This window comes from Mauremys reevesii, linkage group 3 (genome assembly GCF_016161935.1).
Source record: "Mauremys reevesii isolate NIE-2019 linkage group 3, ASM1616193v1, whole genome shotgun sequence".
In the NCBI taxonomy this organism is placed as follows: Eukaryota; Metazoa; Chordata; order Testudines; family Geoemydidae; genus Mauremys; species Mauremys reevesii.
Genome location: NC_052625.1, coordinates 73877155 through 73896129, shown reverse-complemented (window position 1 = coordinate 73896129; position 18975 = coordinate 73877155). Strand labels below are relative to the sequence as shown.

The window sequence follows — 18975 nt, the reverse complement described above, 5'->3', positions numbered from 1 at the left end:
TTGCATGGTCATATTTTAATCAGATAACGTCACATGTATTTTTGTCTTGTGGTTAAATGGATCATTTTACTAGGGCAATGAAGGTGAACCTCATCTGACTGTTACATGGGAGCTCCCTGAGACTGTATCACTTATTCTGCAAGAGAATCCAGTCATGTCTCTATGGCTGAAACCCAATGCCAGGAAAACAAATGGATTTTTTCCAGATGTTCAGCTGTTGTCTGACGCAGGTCCTAAGAGAAATGATGAAACCCAAGTGAGAACACTTCTTAAATTTCTGCATTGTTTACCTAAGATCAGCTAGTGAGTAAGAGATTTAGATGCAGTACGAGAGGCAAAATGATCCAAACTTTTCACTGCATTGAAATCCAGAAATATTTTATTTCAGGGGGTGATTATTTCTATGAGATTCAGTTGCATGACACCCATTGATATTAATCATTATTGTGATTAAATATATAAGCATTGCTATGACAATGGGCCCCTGATTATTACTGTTCGTGTTGAAAATAGTAAATTGAGATTTTTGGATGGACAGCTCTGTAGCAATGAAAAGGACTTCATAAATCTTAATGAATGAATCCTCTCAACAACAAAGGAAGAGTTTAACATATTTTGGCTATTTTAGATATGGAGAAACAGACTCATCCAAGATCAAACAGCAAATCTGTGACAGACCTAGGGCTAGAAACCAGATCTCTTGCTTGCCAGCCCTGTGATCTAGCCACCAGACACTGCCTCCCATTCTAAATGACATGGCCATGGTGACATGAGTTACCTGTATACTTCTCATGAAATGAGGCACATTTAACACAGGCTTGCCAAATCCCTCTCGCTAGGGCAAATAGTTTCCCAGGTGATTGTGATCAATGTTACTGACCTCTGCAGGATCAGCTTTCACTATTTTTTTTTAAAGTATGTTTCTAGCCCTGATGGCTATGAAGAAAAATGTAGCGAGTCACCTGTAGCTACTGCTGCTGGGTGGTGAGAACAACTGCTTCTCAGATGCGTTCAGACCTGACTCTCTGTGAGCTCTACTCATTCAACCTCAGTTCAGAGTGCGGAGGAGCCGCTGCAGTGGGATCAGCTGAATCCTTTAGGCGCCGCTCTTCCTTACCAGGGGCCAAAGGGGGAAAGGGTGAAGATGGCCAGTTCCCACTCCTCCTTGCTGCCAGTCACCTGAGGCCAGTTCCAGAGGAGTCCTGCTGTGCCCTTCGCAATGTCCTTATGTGTCTGGGCTCCTCCTCATTTTATTTTGTTTTGCCTCCTGCCTCCCATCAGGCTTGGTGGAACAGAAGATATCCCTCTCCATCTCAGAGGGGCCATGCATGCCAGCAGCTCTAAGGCTCCATCCCCTGAGCAAATGGCTGAATATCTGCCAGAATGGTGCTTTAACTACTGTATATTCCATTCTAATTTCACAAGAACAAGGGGATGCTCAGTGAAACAGAAAGGTGGCAAGTTCAAGACTGAAAAAAGGAAATACTCTTTCACACAATGTGTGGCTAGACTGTGGAATTTATTGTCACAGAAAGTTGTTGAGGCCAAGAATTTAGCAAGATTCTAAGAGGAATTGGATGTCTCTATGAATAACAAGAATCCTCTGAGTTAAAATAGTTGATGCCAACAGAAAAGATCACTGAAAGGAATATAAAACTTCCTGCTTCAGAGGTTAAACCAATCTCAAAATATTAGCGGTTAGGATGCGATTTTTTTTTTATGAGGACAGATTATGCCACAGCTGCCTCCTTTGATTTTTCACCTTCCTCTGAATCATTTGGTGCTGGCCAGTGTTGGAGACAGGATTGTGGACTGTGTGGATTGTGGATCCAGTAGCTCAATTCCTGCAATGCAAAGTGCTGTGCGGTTGCTCTTGCTGTTAATTTCATTTGGATGTTTGTGATGTGTTAATGTACTAAGCATTATTAACAACTTGCACCAAACCATTAATACAGTATAATGCTTACTAGATACAGAGTGTCTCAGTTCAAGTATGTTTGTGCTGGTATTAATGTATGGTGCAAACAGTGCAATACAAAGGGGAAGAAGAATGATCCTGTGTGTAAAGCATAGAGTTGAGAGCCTGGGTGTTCTTCCAGGTCCTCCCAAGGACTTCCTATGTGATGTTGAACAAATATCCCCCTCCATAAAATGAGCATAAGAATACTTAGAGTGGTTGTCACCTAAAAAGTCAACATTTGCCAGGATTTATCACATGAGTGTTCCCTCCCACTTCATCCTCGGTCCCTAAAACAGGAAACTACTATGAGGTCTCAGATACCCTTGTATAGTTAATGCAGACTTTAATAGTGACCATAGGTCTTACCTCAGAGGGATGCTGAGGTCTTTGGATGGAAGGCACCACGAGAATGGCAAATGTTATATTGTATAACTTTAATAAAATGCATTGAGTTTACAACGATGTACAATGTCATTTTCTGTACATAACACATCTGTTAAAAACATTTCACTATCAAATGTCATGTATTTCTTAGTAAAAGTCTTCTTTATGCTTCCTGTAGAATTTACCACTGGGTGAAGAAATGAAGTGCTTTGATGTGTTAAAAGTAGAAGGATACAGCTTGATAGCTACTGGAAATGCACATGGTGCAATAATCTTGTGGGATTTTGAATCTGCCACTGTCAGATACTTGTAAGTAATACTTTGGTAACAGATATGGCAATATCGTGGACAGTTCCTATGGAATTAAGTTAAACCTTATTGAATTAAGTTTAAGTGTTTTGGGGGTACATTGTATTGAAAATACAAATGTTAATGTACTATTGCATTGTATGGAACTTCTTTAGAGGAAGAACAAGATTAATGCAATCTCTGGAAGATATTAGGACTTCAGAGGACTTCTGTGGATAATGCATTTGAAACTGGGGTGAGGGAAATGCAAATGTTAAACCTGGAATCCATCCTTTTGAAGCTGCATTTTGAGCAGAGACCTATTGGCTGGCTGATTTACCTATTCACGGCAGGAGCCATAGAAGCACCCTAAAAGTATGTGGGGGGGGCAGAGGTGCCCTAAGCATGGCCCTGTTCCTGCACTCTCTCCCCACTGAGGCCCCGCCCCCATTTGATCCTTTCCTCCTCCTCCCCCTCCCTGTCGCTCGCCCGTACAGGCCAGCCGGTAAAAAGTGGGAGGACCATGGTTCCCTGGCACCACCATTCCAGTGCCCCGATTCACTGTCTCCTCAAAGAACCAAACTGGATATGTGAGTGGCTCATAAAGTCATGGGTTGTTCTCATTCTGAGCAGAGTGTGGTGAATTTGAAACCACAGGGAAATCCCTGGTTGGGTTTTGAAGGACTACTTCTGCCAGAGCCCATGTTGGAGGGAGTGATCTCTGTAAGGAGGCGAGACAATGATTATGCGAATTTACCTACTGTAAAATGGCCAGGGCATAAGTATATTTAATCATGTATTTAATGGATCATATCATATATACTTGCATATTAGCTAGCAATATATATAAGCAAGTGCATAGTGAATATAAATGTAGGGCTAGTTTTGTTCAGACCTTTGAATAATCTTTTTTTATAAAAGACTGGACAACCATGTTCTTGGCTTACTAAGTGTCCTGTTATTTCACTTCTTGGGATATCCCTGATATGGATGTGAGGTTCCAAGGATGACTTGACAGTGAGAGGTTACAATGACCCAGCCAGAGGTTACAATGACCCAGTTCTGGAGTGCTCCCAAGGTCCTCTCGTCACTTAAGCACTTGTGCCGTAAAGCTCTCCGTACCTTCCTAACAACGTACCAGGTCCTAGCACCACCCATTCCCTACAGGACGCTTTTAAACCCTGTGTAGTACATGGGGTCCAAAGAAACCTGGAGCTGCCTGGCTTCCTTCCTTCCTTCTGAACTTTGTTCTGGAACGGAGGAGCAGCTGGGGTTATAAAATGGTCACGAAGACCCACTACACTCTATGGTTCTAGTACAGGAAGGATTTCTGTTCCTCTGTTTGGGCTGTATCTTTGACCATGTAGGTTATTCTAAGACCATTTTATAACCCTAGCTGTATTTTGGTGGTGCTCCTCTTGATCCTCACAGTTTGTCTTTTAAATATTTCTTATTTTTTGCGCCCAAATTTGACAAAGAAATCCCTTCAAAACATCTTATTCCCTAATTAACTGCTCCAAAAAGTTGTCATTAGAAATACCACTATTATCACCCCTAAAGCCTCCAGAAACTCTGAAGTTATGGGGGCAGGGGAAACACACAGACCCTGAGAGTTCCCTCAATCAGTGTTGTTATACACCTTCCCATATCTTGCCCATCAGGGATTGGTAGGATGGTCTAGTGATCTCTGTATGGTCCCAACTTTCTAGCAGCACAAATCTGATCTCCCCCTAAGAATTGCCACATGCCACTGAACAGTTTTGTCTACCTCTAGTAAACTCATTTAATAAGCTTGTAAGTAATTATCTTGAAAACTACACCCTGGCTTAGAAGAAGCTATTAGAACTGGGCACATTTATTAATGTGAAAAACATTCTAAATAAAAAATGAGATTTTGGTGATATTTTTCATCTCCATCAGTTTCTCTTTTGGACAAAATATCAACACTGAAACTTCAACAAAATTTTATATTTAAAAAAAAAAGGTTTTGAAATTGTGGGTGAAATTCCACTTTTTCCCCAAATAGGGGTGAGGGAGAAATGAAAGAGGAATAAACAATTTAACTACAACTCTGCTTCTCCCTCCCCTTGCAGGGAGAGAGCTGTTAGTATAGCCACATGGAAGAGAGAGGAAGGGGAAATGTTGGAAGAAAATAGGGCATTGTACCCATGATTCACATGACTGGACTGAATGCCAAGATGATGGCAATTTTCTGGTTAACATATTTTTCTTCTTTGTCTTAAATGCTGAGTCTTGGGGGACTGAAAGATTATTTTTTCCCCCACTGCGCCATTCCATCAGCTTCCAGACTCTTAGTTCAGTTCCTGGTGGGGATGCTTACAGTGGCAAAGCATATGCTAATCCTGCTCTGTGGGTTTTAAAAAAAAAAAAGTGCAGTCTTTTCTAAAGATGTCAAGCCAGAATAATTCATGAACAATAAACTGACTTTGCAAAATTATATGTGGCTACTTACATGTAACATAAGCCCCAGGAAACAAAAATTGTTTAATTCTTAAGAGTTTATGTATTTGTCTATAACTTTACCTAACAATCACTGTAATAAACATAAGAAGTATTGAAGTGTGTGACAAATCCTGTACAAACCTCTTTATTTCCAGGGATAAAACTTATCAGGCTGGTCAAAATGCTATCGCTCAAGTATCTGGAGTCAATGCTGTGCTATTCCTTTTCCGTAGTGCTTTCTCTTCCAGGTAACTGAATTGCATGCACTGCATTATGAATTTTGCTCTGTTAAATTGGCATAATTTTCCCACCACTCTTTTACTCCAGGATAACCTAGAGCTGAATTGAGCTGGATTAATTGGATTTTATTAATTTGAAAAATTGCTCCCTCTTCTGATTCCCTCCCCCCTCCCTCCCGGTGTCTCTTCCCTTCTTTTAAGCTGTCTTGTAGACTGCAAGCTCTTTGGAGCAGAGACTGTTTTTTATTGTTGTGATTTGTACAAACCTCAAGTCCTTAGTCAGGTTTTAACAAACAATAGTAGTGGCAGGCCAGTATTCCTCAAAAATTAACTTAATTAATTAATGTATGCGGGACAGATGCTCAGTCACAAAGCCCATTTGTCTAGAGCAGAGGGCTGAGCATGTGTGCGTTTTCACAAGTGCGCATTTTCCAATGTACATTCATAGACACCTGGCAGCCTTAAGGACTTAATTTGGATTAAATACTTATGCAGTATTAAGGATTTAAGCAATTAAGCAGCTTTATGCCCCCTTGAATCTGTAGAGTGATTTGTGGTCTTGTGTCTCATAGGGTACGTCCATACTACCCGCCCGGATCGGCGGGTAGCAATCGACTTCTCGGAGTTCGATATATCGCGTCTCATCTAGATGCGATATATTGAACTCCGAACGCGCTCCCGTCGACTCCGGAACCCTACCACCGCGAACGGCGGTGGCGGAGTCGATGGGGGAGCCGCGGATGTCGATCCCGCGCCGTGAGGACGGGTAAGTAGTTCGAACTAAGGTAGTTCGACTTCAGCTACGCTATTCGCGTAGCTGAAGTTGCGTACCTTAGTTCGATCCCCCCCCCAGTGTAGACTAGGCCATAGACTCATAGACTTTAAGATCAGAAGGGACCATTATGATCATCTAGTCTGACCTCCTGCACAAAGCAGGCCACAGAATCTTCATTTTAAATCCTTAAAATGTCTGCACACTTACTACACCTAAATGTGCCATAACCATTTAATAAATGTTAATCAGACTTTAAGTCTTAAACAATAACATTTGGCCCTTTCTTTTCAAAGAGACCCAGGTAAATTAAATTAAATGCAGTGATTAGGTTTCACAGTTTGCATTTTTTTATGTCAGGAAATATTCTGACTATTGAAAGGTGAGGCTCTTGCAATGACATTGAATCATACATGTTTTGCATAGGTTGTATTTTCTATTATTTTTTCTGATTAAATGGAAGCTTATTACTATTATACACACACACACACACACTAACTACATTAAAATAACATTTGCTAAGCTTGCAGAGTGAAGCACTCAAAGGCTAGGAAATGCCAGTATTAAGGAGGCACCTTTGTGCATATTATGATCGTCTTTAATTACATGATCACATACCACTTGTTCCACGGTATCCCTGCCTCATTCAGTGCACAGGATGGATGGAAGGATTCACTATTTTGTTGTATCCCCATTGTTCAAAGTGTGGCCCGAGGCCTTATTTATTGCACGCTATCAAACCTTGCTCTGAAAACAAGAATATTCATTTCCTCATGGATTTTTCTGTAGTGCTCATGAGTGTTTCACAGACACTCAATTATTTTCATAACATCCTTGTGAAATGACAGGGTATTATTATTCCTATTTTCTGGATGATAATTGATATACAGAAATATTAAGGTCAAAAGTATCCACTAATTTTGGGTGTTCAATTTGAGACAACTAGCATCTGATTTTTCAGAGTCCTTAGCATTGTTATGTGTTCAAAGGACAGCTCCCATATTAATTTCGACTGCAACTGTGAGTGCTCAGCACTTCTGCAAATGAGACCCACAGTCTCAAATTGGGCATCCAGAAAATTAGGAACGCACAATTAGTGACCACCTGTGAAATGTTCAATTCAAGTGACTTGCCTAGCATTATACAGGAACTCTATGGCACAGGCAGGGATAGAATCCAATTCTCTGGAGCAGCATTTAACTGCCTTAACTGTAAGACCCTCCTTTCTCTTTCTTGCAGTTCCCTGCTCACATACTTAGGTTACTTTCTAAAACTTTTTGAAAACTTAATCTACCTAGTGGAGATACTGCTTCCCCCGTCTCTCTCCCCTCCCCCAATAGCACTGGCTAATATTAACTATAGATCTCTAACATAATCTCTGAGAATGTCAGTAGTCACACATATTTCATTATGTGCCATCAGCCCTATCTCTGGATTTTTTCCCTTAGTCTCTCCTCCTCCACCACTTCATCCCTTGTAAGTGATATGACGGCCACACAGGGTGCAGAAGTCAGCCACTTGAGTCTAAACAAGGTATGTTGGCTGCTTTGGTTTCCACTTCATCCAAGCTAACTTTCTATATAGCAGCTAAAAACAACCAGAGAATCCAGTGGTTTGACAAGCTCAATGTTCTGCCATGCAGAGGCCCCATGCTCCACAGTTGTCTGATTCATTTTGCTTCCCAGACTAGAGGGCAAGCACAGCACAAAGATGGAAATGAAGATGGGATTTGGGAATGTGCTCTGTTCTTCTCAACACCGTATATACGTTTTTAAATTCCCAAATTGGCATATGCATAATTTTGATCCGCACACTTGAGTGAAGCCATTGAGGTACTAAAAATAGAGAAATGACAACAGGTTGTGGTTGTCAAATGTGTCCCAAGGAGCTAGCATGTGAAGATACACAGGCCAGTACACATTTACTAGACTGAGGAGGCTTGTCCTCTTCATCTATAACCTCTGAAGCACCCTGTGCTTCTTAGTCTTCCTCCTGACTTATTGAAATCTTCCACTCCCTCCTACAGATCCTGCCTAACAACTGGGCCCACCCTACCATAGCCCTTGGAGACTCTTCAGTGAGTCCACATCTCTGTACAGTAGAACCTCAGAATTACGAACACTTTGGAAATGGCGGTGGTTCATAACTCTGAAATGTTCGTAACTGAACAAAATGTTATGCTTGCTCTTTTGAAAGTTTACAAATGAACATTGACTTAATACAGCTTTGAAACTTTACTATGAAGAAGAAAAATGTTGCTTTCCCTTTATTTTATTTTTTTAGTAGTTTACGTTTTAACACAGTACTGTACTGTATTTACTTTTATTGTCTCCGCTGCTGCGTAATTGCGCACTTCCAGTTCCAAATGAGGTGTGTGGTTGCCTGTCAGTTTGTAACTCTGGTGTTCATAACTCTGAGGTTCTACTGTAGTTGACAGAGTGACCCATATAGATGAACACGGAATGAAGATTGGAGGCAACCCACTTGTCCAACATCTTCAACCATGTGGTTGAGGCCATGTGAAAGTACTGATTTTAGAGTGAAAAGCCACACACATAATTCCAACAGGACTTTGTGTTAGGAGTGAGGTTAAGATACAGTTGGAAGCAGTGCTTGAGAGAAGTAGCAGACAGAATTTGGCTGAAGTCTTCAAAAAGAGGCATTTGTTTGCTGAAATGGGGCTACATGTGGGTAAGCTTTGCAACTTTGCTATTTTACCCATTTTTGCTCAAGGCAATGACAAGAGCTAGCGAGTAGATCTGCAAAGGCCTCTAACTCCCATTCATCTGTGCTTTTGGAAAATCTCCCCCATGGATTTATATTCTGTGTGTTTGTCCATTCATTATCTGAGAAAAGAATTAACTTAGTGTAGCCCCTTCTTGGAAGCTGGGACAATATAAGTGAGAAGTTCCACATAAGCCTCTGAGGGAATTAGTTCATTCCTTAAATAACGACAGTCTAGAGAACTGTTTCTCCGGGCATGTCAAGGTCCAGTACTATGTGTATGCTCTTCTGCTTTCAATTTTCTGGCTCAATTTCTGTTTTATAAATCTTGGTTTTTTAGGAAGATGTAAACAATGGAGAGTCTTCAGCAACAGTAGGTATGGAATGTGATGCTCTTTATACTAGAAGATTTCTTGGGTGGTTGGGGAGGATAGGGTATTTAAACCTGGGGGGAAAAAAGCCCATTTTTCAAACTGTCTGCCTGTTGTCAGAGAGGCTTTAAGGAGATGTTTCAAGGTATCAGCTAAAGCGTATAAAAATCCCAGCTGCTCATCCACTTGGAAGGCAGCTGGGGCAGATAATGAGAGACTGAGTGACGGAAATATCATCAGCATGCAGATGACACAGCTAGGAGTCTTTTCTTGAATCTGGACAGCAAATTGTGATCCCTAGTGGCAGGCCAAGCATGGGATTGCAGCAGCATCCAAATAGAATGGAATTGACGCTGAAACCGGAATTTGACTACAGTCACTATTGATGGTCCTGCTAGGTAGGTGTCCCTGTCAACAGAACGGACACTGAGTTATTTCACATAGACCACTGGTGACACTCAGTACCCACATGTGTCAGGTTTGAGCTAGTGACCTAGAGGTAAAAGCAAGTGGACCCTTAAAATAAAGCTCTTGGTTCATGCACATATCTTTAGAAATAGAGAACCAAGGGGGAAATATAGAAGGCCAAAATGTCAAATGCTTAGGAGACAGAGGAGCTTTGCACAGGGATTGTTGGTAGTTTTGAGAAGGATGGAATTCTCTCCCTGAGTCTGCAGAATATCAGCAGCACCACTCCCTGGGCTATATCTGCAGCCTCATGGCTGAGCTAGTGGCCACTGCCACAATCCTGCACTTCTACTCCCTGGAAGACTCTGATCAGTGAATCTGCACTTTTGCAGGTCCCCTGGTCATATCCCTTCCCTGCCCTGCCCCCACAGTTAGAGATGCAGCAGAACACTGCTGTGAGGCACACAAGGGGCACACAGGCCCTCCATGCAGCTTCTCTGAAATCTGCCCCCCATGCTGTGAAAAGGGCTCTTCGCACCTGTGCAGGAATGGTGCAGTGTGGCACAGGAAGTGTCATGAGAATACTTCCTAAACAATGTGTCTCCAAGTTTGCCCAATGGCTCCTTGCTAGTATTTATGAAATATTTTCAAAGGGGCCTTGAAGTTTTCTTTTGTCAAAGTTAATGATTTTCTTAGCATTGTGCCATTGCTTTGTGTTCAAAGAAAGAACTGTAAGAACTATGGCAAGAAGATAATGGGGTCAATTATGTTCCAGAAGGGGAAGAGACAACCAACGAGAAGGATGTGCAACCCTCTGACACCAAAAAATCAGCCTCTGGCTTCTCCAGAAACATAGCTGGACATACATGCTCACCAATACTGGCATCTGCTCATGCAAATGGCTGTGTCTATCTATGGACTATTGAGGTAATGTATTTGATTATATTTTTGGAGGGGGTGGGGTTGAAAGAAGAAAATGCTCCACATCTTCAGCATCCTGCTCTCACCTAACATATGAAGTTATAGGAGTTTTTTTCCCCACTGATCATTATTTCTATGAACACAATTTAGTGCTGCTTTAACAGCTGTAGCAAAGGGGAAGGGGAAGGGGAAACAGGAGGAAAATCATGGCTTAGAATAATTGTAGTGACAACTGCCCTGTTAACTGACTCTTTCTTTGAAAAATAATGTAGCAATAATGGGTGGTGCACCTGTATAAATGAGTAGAGGGTCAGGTATGACTTGCATGTTGTGCAATCCGGTTGACGTCAATATGAGTTACAAGACTGGGAAGAGTTGGCTTCTAGGTGGTTAAATTAAGACATATTATTAAAAGGTTTTAGGGACTTCAGTGGTTTTAATTAACTGTGATACTGAACCCTCCAGGTATAACAAAGCAGCTCAATGTATGTTATTAGTATAAAATCTGACTAATATGGTTTGCTATTTACTTAATGCATGAAAAATCAGAGCAACAGAAAACATTGCATCATGTTAACATGATAACATTTCTGTTGCTTTGATTTTTGTGTGGATAAAGTGTAGAGGAAAGCAGACTTTATTTGTTTTAGGGAGATTTACTGAGAGAAGTTTTGCCCTTCACAAAGCATCCTGCAATTCCTCTGACTGCTCTGTGCACTGATATCTCTGCTAAAATGCTTTTAGCAGCCACCAAGGGTAAGTGACCGCTTCTCAATCACAGTTCTCCTGACTCTTTGTAGCGGTTGAAAAAGATTATCGTAAAAACATGCTGGGAATGTGGCAATGAAGGGCCCAAACAAAACTACATTAAAAATCAAGGAAAGGGGAGTCTACGGGAGTAAGGAATGCAGGTTAAAGCCAGAAGCTAACAACACTGCCAGTATGGAGGCTACTTTCAAGAGCAGTGTGTTATATTTTCTTTACACAAAGAACTCCCATATACTTACCATCTAAATTCCCTCATTTTAAACTAAGGGCAAAGATTAACGATAAGAATAAGCAAAAGTCTCACATTCTTCATAACCAGCGGTGGCTCCAGGCACCAGCACTCAAAGCACGTGCCTGGGCAGGCAAGCCGCAGAGGGTGCCCTGCCGGTCCCTGCGACGGCAGAAGTCAGGCAGCCTTCGGCGGCTTGCCTGTGGGAGGTCCGCCTGTCCCATGGATTCAGCGGCAATTTGGCGGCGGGTACACCGAATCCGCGGGATTGGGGACCTCCCGCAGGCAAGCTGCCGAATCCGTGGGACTGGGGACCTCCCGCGGGCAAGCTGCCAAAGGCAGCCTACCTGCCGTGCTTGGGGCAGCAAAAAAGTTAGAAATGCCCCTGTCCATAACCGGCTGCCGCAACTAAAAGCAAATTGGCTGCTGTTGTTGCACACAGACTGAGGTAGTTCATGGACAATGAAAAGTTCAGTATACAATGACCTCTCTTTCATAAATACATAGCAATGTGAGGGGAAAAAGCATTACTGATGCGTCTGCCAGCAGCCCTTTCTCTGATCGTTAATTTAATGTTTAGTGAACCTCAAAAGGTTGAAGGTGGCTTTCATTTGGCAAAAGATGCAAAAGTGCGGTTGCTTATCTGAAGCTTATCTAAACCTCTTCAAACTTTGTGACTCTTTGTGTCTTCAAACTTGGCCTGAAAATCTTCTTTGTCTCCATCTATCTCATGAGACATCAGGTACTTACATTTCTGTTTCTGCTGGAAATCCCATGAGAACAGAGTTTCTCACAGTAATTCCACACTTCCTGTCTGCTGCTGGGCAGAAGTGAGATGGAAAAAGCTTTTCCAGGCCTTTCAGAACATAACAATGGTTTGAGGTTGACACCAAGGGTGCATTGCATTGCATTGCAACAGGGGTATGAATGGGGTAGCTTGTGTGGACATGGCCACCCTAGTTGTACTCTAGCTAGCTTGCTAAAAATAGATGTGAAGACTCCATGGTGTAGACTTTAGCACTAGCCATGCAAACAGAGAGGTCAGGTGGGTTTGTGCAACTCATGCTGAAGTCCACACCTGTGGCATCCTCACTTCTATTTTTGCTGAGCCAGCTAGAGTACAGCTGGCATGTCTACATGAGCTTCAAATCATACCCCTGGTTGCAATGTAGACATACCCTAAAAATGGACAGAGGTTCAAGGGAAAGCTTTCTCTCTAATCAACTATTCCATATTGCGCAGGACAGCAAAGAGTTTTTTGACTATTCATGGAGGAGTATTCCATGCTACTGTCATACCACCTTTCTCCTGCATTTGATGCTTTCCCCTTTTGGCCACCTGCTTGCATATTACTGGCTGCAGATTCTAAGTGGCTGCATGAGGTTTTCCTAACGGGTCTGCTCAGTGTGAGTCCTGCACTTCCCTCCCCTCTCCCCACTGCTGACACCCATTGCTATATTGCCTGGATATATTGGTCCTGCTAGTGAAGGCAGGGGGCTGGACTTGATGACCTTTCAAGGTCCCTTCCAGTTCTAGGAGATTGGTATATCTCCAATTTTAAAATAAAATTTAAAATAGATAGCTTCTGTTAGCCCACCTCCTGCTATCCCCTCCTCCTCCCCTCTCATCCTTCCCCACTAGGGCTGCCCACATTTCTCTCTGCCCAAGTGTACAGTTCTAGAGACTAGGTCTGCCTCGGGTGGCTGTTGTGACTACCCAGGAGCCTCCTAGTGGGAGAGCAACAAAGGAGAGTTTTCAATGGTGATGGAGGAACTGGAACATGGGAGGAAAATTGGAACAAGGAGCAGTGGAGGGACACTATATCAAGGTAAATGTTTCCATTTCAGTGGTCAGTCTCCCTCATCTTGGACTGTGTATCCCACATGAGCGCACTAGAAAGGCATGAGTAATTTTCTTTTTCATTATGCATGTGATTAATCAAACTCTGCCCAGTAAGTCATTTTAAAATGAAAAATGTCACCCCTATGAAACTCCTTCATGTTTGGTCTATGCAGTAGCTAACTCTGCTTAGTAGGCGACCATCTTTGTGCGTTTGTAATTAGTTAAAATTCTTAGATGCTTTTAACAAACAATTACATCTATGCTGTTAATGTGACATTCTTCATAAATAGGCTGGAGATCAGTATTCCATCGTAACATATGGACTAATATTTTCTCCTTTGTTTACTAATGAGATAGTTAAGTGACATTTACATTATCCTAAAAACTAACTTTCAATGCCCAGACCCTTGGCTTCCTTCTACCTTGTCCTTACCCAGGACACTTGGTAGCATATCTAGCAACAGAGGGCACCTATAAAGAGGTTTGAACCTCTTTTGAAATTATTCTGTTTTGTTTTTTTTAAACACAGAGGGGCATATTATGCGCTGGAATACTGGCTCATTCCTGGAAGATCCACAAGATGAAAATAAGGTGAGAATGAAAAATCATTTTTCCACCTGAATAACTTGCCATTCACATATGACAGGTAGAGAAAAATGGAATCGTACTTCACCATCCTGAGACCGGTTCAGTCCACCTTTTTCCCATCTACAAAGAGTAAGCCTGTACTTCTGGTCTGAATTGTCTATTTCAGACTAAGAACAACATTAAGAACAAAAGTAAAATGTCATGGCATAACTCCATTGTGTTCAGTGGAGTTACACTAGGGATAAAATTAGTCTAGTGTCTTCGTGCACGCTGCCTTCAGCTTGTTCTATCATAACCTTACAGCGGTGGAAGTAAGCCGGAACACCATGCCGGACCTGACCGGCTTCCCCAGGCTGGCAATTTAAAGGGCCCAGGGCTCACCGCAGCGGCCAGAGCCCAGGGCCCTTTAAATAACTGCTGGAGCCCTGCCACCGCTACCTGGGGCTCAGGCAGTGGAGCTCGGGTGGCGCTTTAAAGGGCCGGGATTCCCCGCAGCAGCAGGAGCCTCTGGCCCTTTAAATCCCCATGGGAGCCCTGCTGCCGCTACCCCGGGGCTACAGCAGCTGGGCTCAGGCGGCGCTTTAAAGGACCAGGGCTCCAGCCACTGCGGGGAGCCCCGGGCCTTTTAAATCACCGCCGGAGCCCTGCTGCCACTGCCCTTTAAATCTCCTCTGAGTTCCGGGGCTCCCAGCCGCCTCTGCAACTGGTAGCTCTGGGGTGATTTAAAGGCCCTGGGACTCCCAGCCACAGCCAGAGCCCTGGGGCTTTAAATCTTGATTTAAAGGCCCCGCCTCTTCTGGTTGAGGCCCCGCCTCTGCCCAGGACTCAGGCATACCGGTATGTCCTTTAACTTACTTTCACCCGTCACCTCACTTCTTTAGAGTTCGAATACTGCCTGCTTCATAAGGACGCTGAGGTGGTAACAATGTTAGAGTACATAGCAGACTGAAATGTGGTCAGCGATGGTTTTTGTTTGGTTGGTTTTTTGCTTTCCTTCCCTCAGCAAATAAAGCAGCAGCTCTACTGGCGAGCTCATTCCACCAAAGTGGTCAGCCTATTCTACGAGGAGGAGAAAAACCTGGTAGTGACAGCCTCTGTGGATGGTTCTGTCAGGTACAGACATGGCTAACGTTTATTATTGATTTAGCCTATGGATTCTCTTTTCCCAGAGCTCCCCTTTTTGCCTGACTTTTGTCTAGCTAAGAACTGAAATAACTTTAGATATCTGTTTTGGTGAGGAAAAAATCAGTTCTGCATGTGCACAGCTTAGCTTTAGACATAATGCATCCACTCTTCCCCCGCCCCCCAAGCTCTCAGATACTTTTTTTTTTTTTTTAAGTTTGAACCCCACCAGTCTCACAAAATGTGCAGAGATGGACAACCAAGTTTTTCTTCCAATTGTGTGAAATTGAGCACCTAAAGAAAGGCCCTATCATTCTGGAAATGAGCTCCTTTTTGGATCCCATTTTAACTTTGTGCAGGTGCTTGTCAAATTAATATACCAGGTTATTTTGCCCTATATGTGATATCTTGCAGATTAAACCATTGCAATTTCCTGGCTAAAGAACAATGTTTTATAGCCCCTTATGCAGTTTGCTCTTAACAAAAAAGTAAACTTCAATTTTTTGAAACAAATTAACAAATCTAGGAAATTTGACTTCTAAAAATCTATTTGGTGGCAGCGGCATCTCTCTACAGAGACAGCTGAGGTTGTTTGAAGTGCCTTAACTCTTCATACTTTCACATTTTTAAATTTAATTTTAGCCTTGGCACTGAATGTCTTGTGTTTTAATTATTATTTTTTATAATTATAACATTCTTCTAAGGTTTTTCTACCTTTAATTTATTTAATTTGCTATGTACTCTCAACTTTAACTCTGATATTGTCTTACAACTAGTCTACTACACTGGTCAGGGGTTATTGAATTACATAATATTGTTCTAAAGGCATTTCACTTTCTTTCAGTTTCTAAATTTACCCACTTTTCCCATCTCTCCTTCTGCACCTCTAGGCTCTGGCATGCACCAAATGGACACTATGTTGGTTACTTCGGACAGCGCAGAGTGTTTGAATTATCAGAATCCAGTGATCTGATTTTGCCCTGTGATGTTAATGAATTTCCTGTTATAATCAAAGAAGACAGCAAGTACATGGAAAAGAAGCAGAAGTTTGAATATCCTCTAATACTGGACAGGAAGAAGTAAGCTCATAAACACTTATTTACATGTGCATTGGGGACTATTAAAAAACACATCACACTTTTAGAAATTTTTTCATCTGAGGATGTGTACTTTACAAACAAGTTTTACAATACTCCATGAGTTAGACTGTATCCCCATTTTATAGAGGAGTAAACTAAGGCACAGTGGTTAAGTGACTTACTCAAAGTCATATAGCAAGCGGCAGAGCCAGGACTGGAGCCCTGGAATTCTAACTACTAATTCTCTGCTGTGATAATTAGATAATCACTAAAGTTAATCAGAATGTATGTATTTAATGTACTCTCTTGTTAAGTTTGGGAAATTGTTTCCCTCTTACCCTTGCAAGCTGACTGAACCTTCTAAAAAACAAATAGTTTCAAGATAAAACTTTTTCTTACCTGATCTCAACACAAAGATGAAGCCTTCTAAAAGTTAAAGCAAAACCAGCTTAATTGTTGAGGAATGGAGATGTAGAATAAAAATGCATTTTTCCTGTATTTTCTGGTGTGTGCGCTCATAATTCAAAGCTGGGAGTTTCAAAGTTGGCATGAATGTTATGGTTTCAGAGTAGCAGCCGTGTTAGTCTGTATCCACAAAAAGAACAGGAATACTTGTGGCACCTTAGATACTAACAAATTTATTTCAGCATAAGCTTTCGTGGGCTACAGCCCACTTCTTCGGATGCATAGAATGGAACACACAGACAGAAGATATTTATACATACAGAGAACATGAAAAGGTGGAAGTACGCATACCAACTGTAAGAGGCCAATCAATTGAGATGAGCTATCATCAGCAGGAGAAAAAAAAACCTTTGAAGTGATAATCGAGATGACCCATAGAAGGTGTGAGGAGAACTTAACTTGGGGAAATAGATTCAATTAGTGTAATGACCCAACCATTCCCAGTCTCTGTTTAAACCTAAGTTAATTCTATCTAATTTGCATATTAGTTCGAGTTCAGCAGTTTCTCTTTGGAGTCTGTTTTTGAAGTTTTTTTTGTTGCAAAATTGCCACCTTCAGGTCTGTCACTGAGTGGTTAGAGAGGTTGAAGTGTTCTCCCACTGGTTTTTTAATGTTATGATTCCTGATGTCAGATTTGTGTCCATTTATTCTTTTGCGTTGAGACTGTCTCATCTGGCCAATGTACGCGGCAAAGAGGCATTGCTGTAACCACTGGTGAGGGATGAGTTACAGGTCCCCCTCTGTGGCAATCCACAGAGGATGTGAGTATGTCTCAGCCCAGCTTCAGAGCTTTAGGTCAAACTGTAGTAGCTCATCCTTTTAACTCTGATTCAATCCCCAGTGTGTTGGCTGAAATAGTGACTGTTGCAAGTGCAGAAATCAAATACTGAATCTAGAAGTTTGAAAGTTGGCCCAAATGTAGGCTTTGGCAAGGAAGGAAAGGAGTTCAAATTGGACAAAAAATACTTAGACTTTTGAAGTGATGAACACTTAACGATATGTCTGGTGTGCAGTACAGCATCCTAGTCATTTTGGAGGTTGCCTTTTTGCCAAAGCTTTTTTGGGAATGCTTCAGTATTAATGACCATAATCATTTAGGCTTTGTCGACACTAGCACTTTTGTCAGTAAAACGTTTGTTGGTCAGGGGTGTGAAAAAAAACACGCCCTGACCGACCTAAGTTTGACCTAAGTTTCACTGACAAAAGCGCTGATGTGGACAGTGCTCTGTTGGCAGGAAAGGCTCTCCTGCCAACACAGCTAATGCCACTTGTTGGGGGTGGTTTTAATTATGCTGGCAGGAGAGCTCTCTCCTGCCGGCAAAGAGCAGCTACCAGGGAGACTTTACAGCGGTACAGCTATGCTGCTGTAAGGTCTGAAGGGTAGGGCTGTATCCTGCTAACAATTACCAGTAAGCATAATTCTTCCCAGGGTGAGTGGTCCTACTGAAGTCAGTTCAGTAACTCATGAATAAAGAACTATGCCTGGCAATACTGACAGGATTGGGCCCTTAGGCTGTGTTGAATACAGGGCACCTCAGCGGAAGCCTTTGCAGTTACAGATGTGTTAATTAAAGCCTGCTGAGTTAAGGAAGCTTTACTTAAGGATGCCTTTCTCAAATTGGGCATGTTTGTCAGGACACCTCAGGCACCAGTGAGGAAGCAATGCTAGAGTAATTTTAAAACACATTAATTAAATAAATAACCTGGAAGCCAGTGCAGACTACAGAGCACAGGAACACTAAGGAAATGATTTCACTGCAAACAAAAACCCACTTCTCCCAGTCTGAGTCTGGATTAAATTATTCAGGCTTGTGGGGCTTGAGCTGCAGGGTTAAAAATAGCACTGCAGACATTCAGACTCAGACCCAACACCTTCCCCTCACTGGGTTTCAGAATCCGGGTTCCAGCCTGAACCCCAAACATCTACACTGCTATTTGTAGCCCCACAAGCTCAAGTCAATTGACCCAGGCTCTAAGACTTGGCACTGCAGGTTTTTGTTTGCAGTGCAGACCTGCTGTGCTAGATAAGGTTAGAGTGGCCAGTTGAAATAACACCATGTAGACAAAGTACACTGCAGTAATTAGATTGGTGTGAATTAACTACTGCAAGTAAATTACATGGCTAACCTATTTTTGTTTGCAAATATTTCTTCCAAAGACTATATTTTTGGCATATTTTCCCCTATTTGTAATAGCTGAAATAGCTTATGCATGGAAATTGAAGCATTTTGTATCTTGTTGGTCACTTAATCCATATGTATTATTTCTGCTTCCTTGTATAATTACTCTTCCTCATTCATTATGCTAATGTTTTAAAAGTTTCAAATAGTGAATTGAGATAATGGTATCCAA

The 18975-nt window shown here is 42.1% G+C and overlaps 1 protein-coding gene across 6 annotated transcripts in view; it reads left to right on the top strand.

The window, feature by feature from the left end:
* Positions 1-18975, top strand: part of WDR64 (WD repeat domain 64) — a 136802-nt gene that overhangs the window by 106475 nt on the left and 11352 nt on the right. For 5 of the 6 annotated variants that reach the window (XM_039531587.1, XM_039531582.1, XM_039531584.1 and 2 more), the window contains exons 15-24: positions 74-256; positions 2523-2653; positions 5251-5343; positions 7555-7639; positions 9171-9207; positions 10385-10536; positions 11181-11286; positions 13899-13960; positions 14961-15070; positions 15970-16158. In XM_039531587.1, coding sequence (XP_039387521.1) covers positions 74-256; positions 2523-2653; positions 5251-5343; positions 7555-7639; positions 9171-9207; positions 10385-10536; positions 11181-11286; positions 13899-13960; positions 14961-15070; positions 15970-16158 — 1148 coding nt within the window. The remainder of the gene's footprint in view (positions 1-73; positions 257-2522; positions 2654-5250; positions 5344-7554; positions 7640-9170; positions 9208-10384; positions 10537-11180; positions 11287-13898; positions 13961-14960; positions 15071-15969; positions 16159-18975) is intronic. The other variant, XM_039531583.1, reaches the window with a different exon arrangement.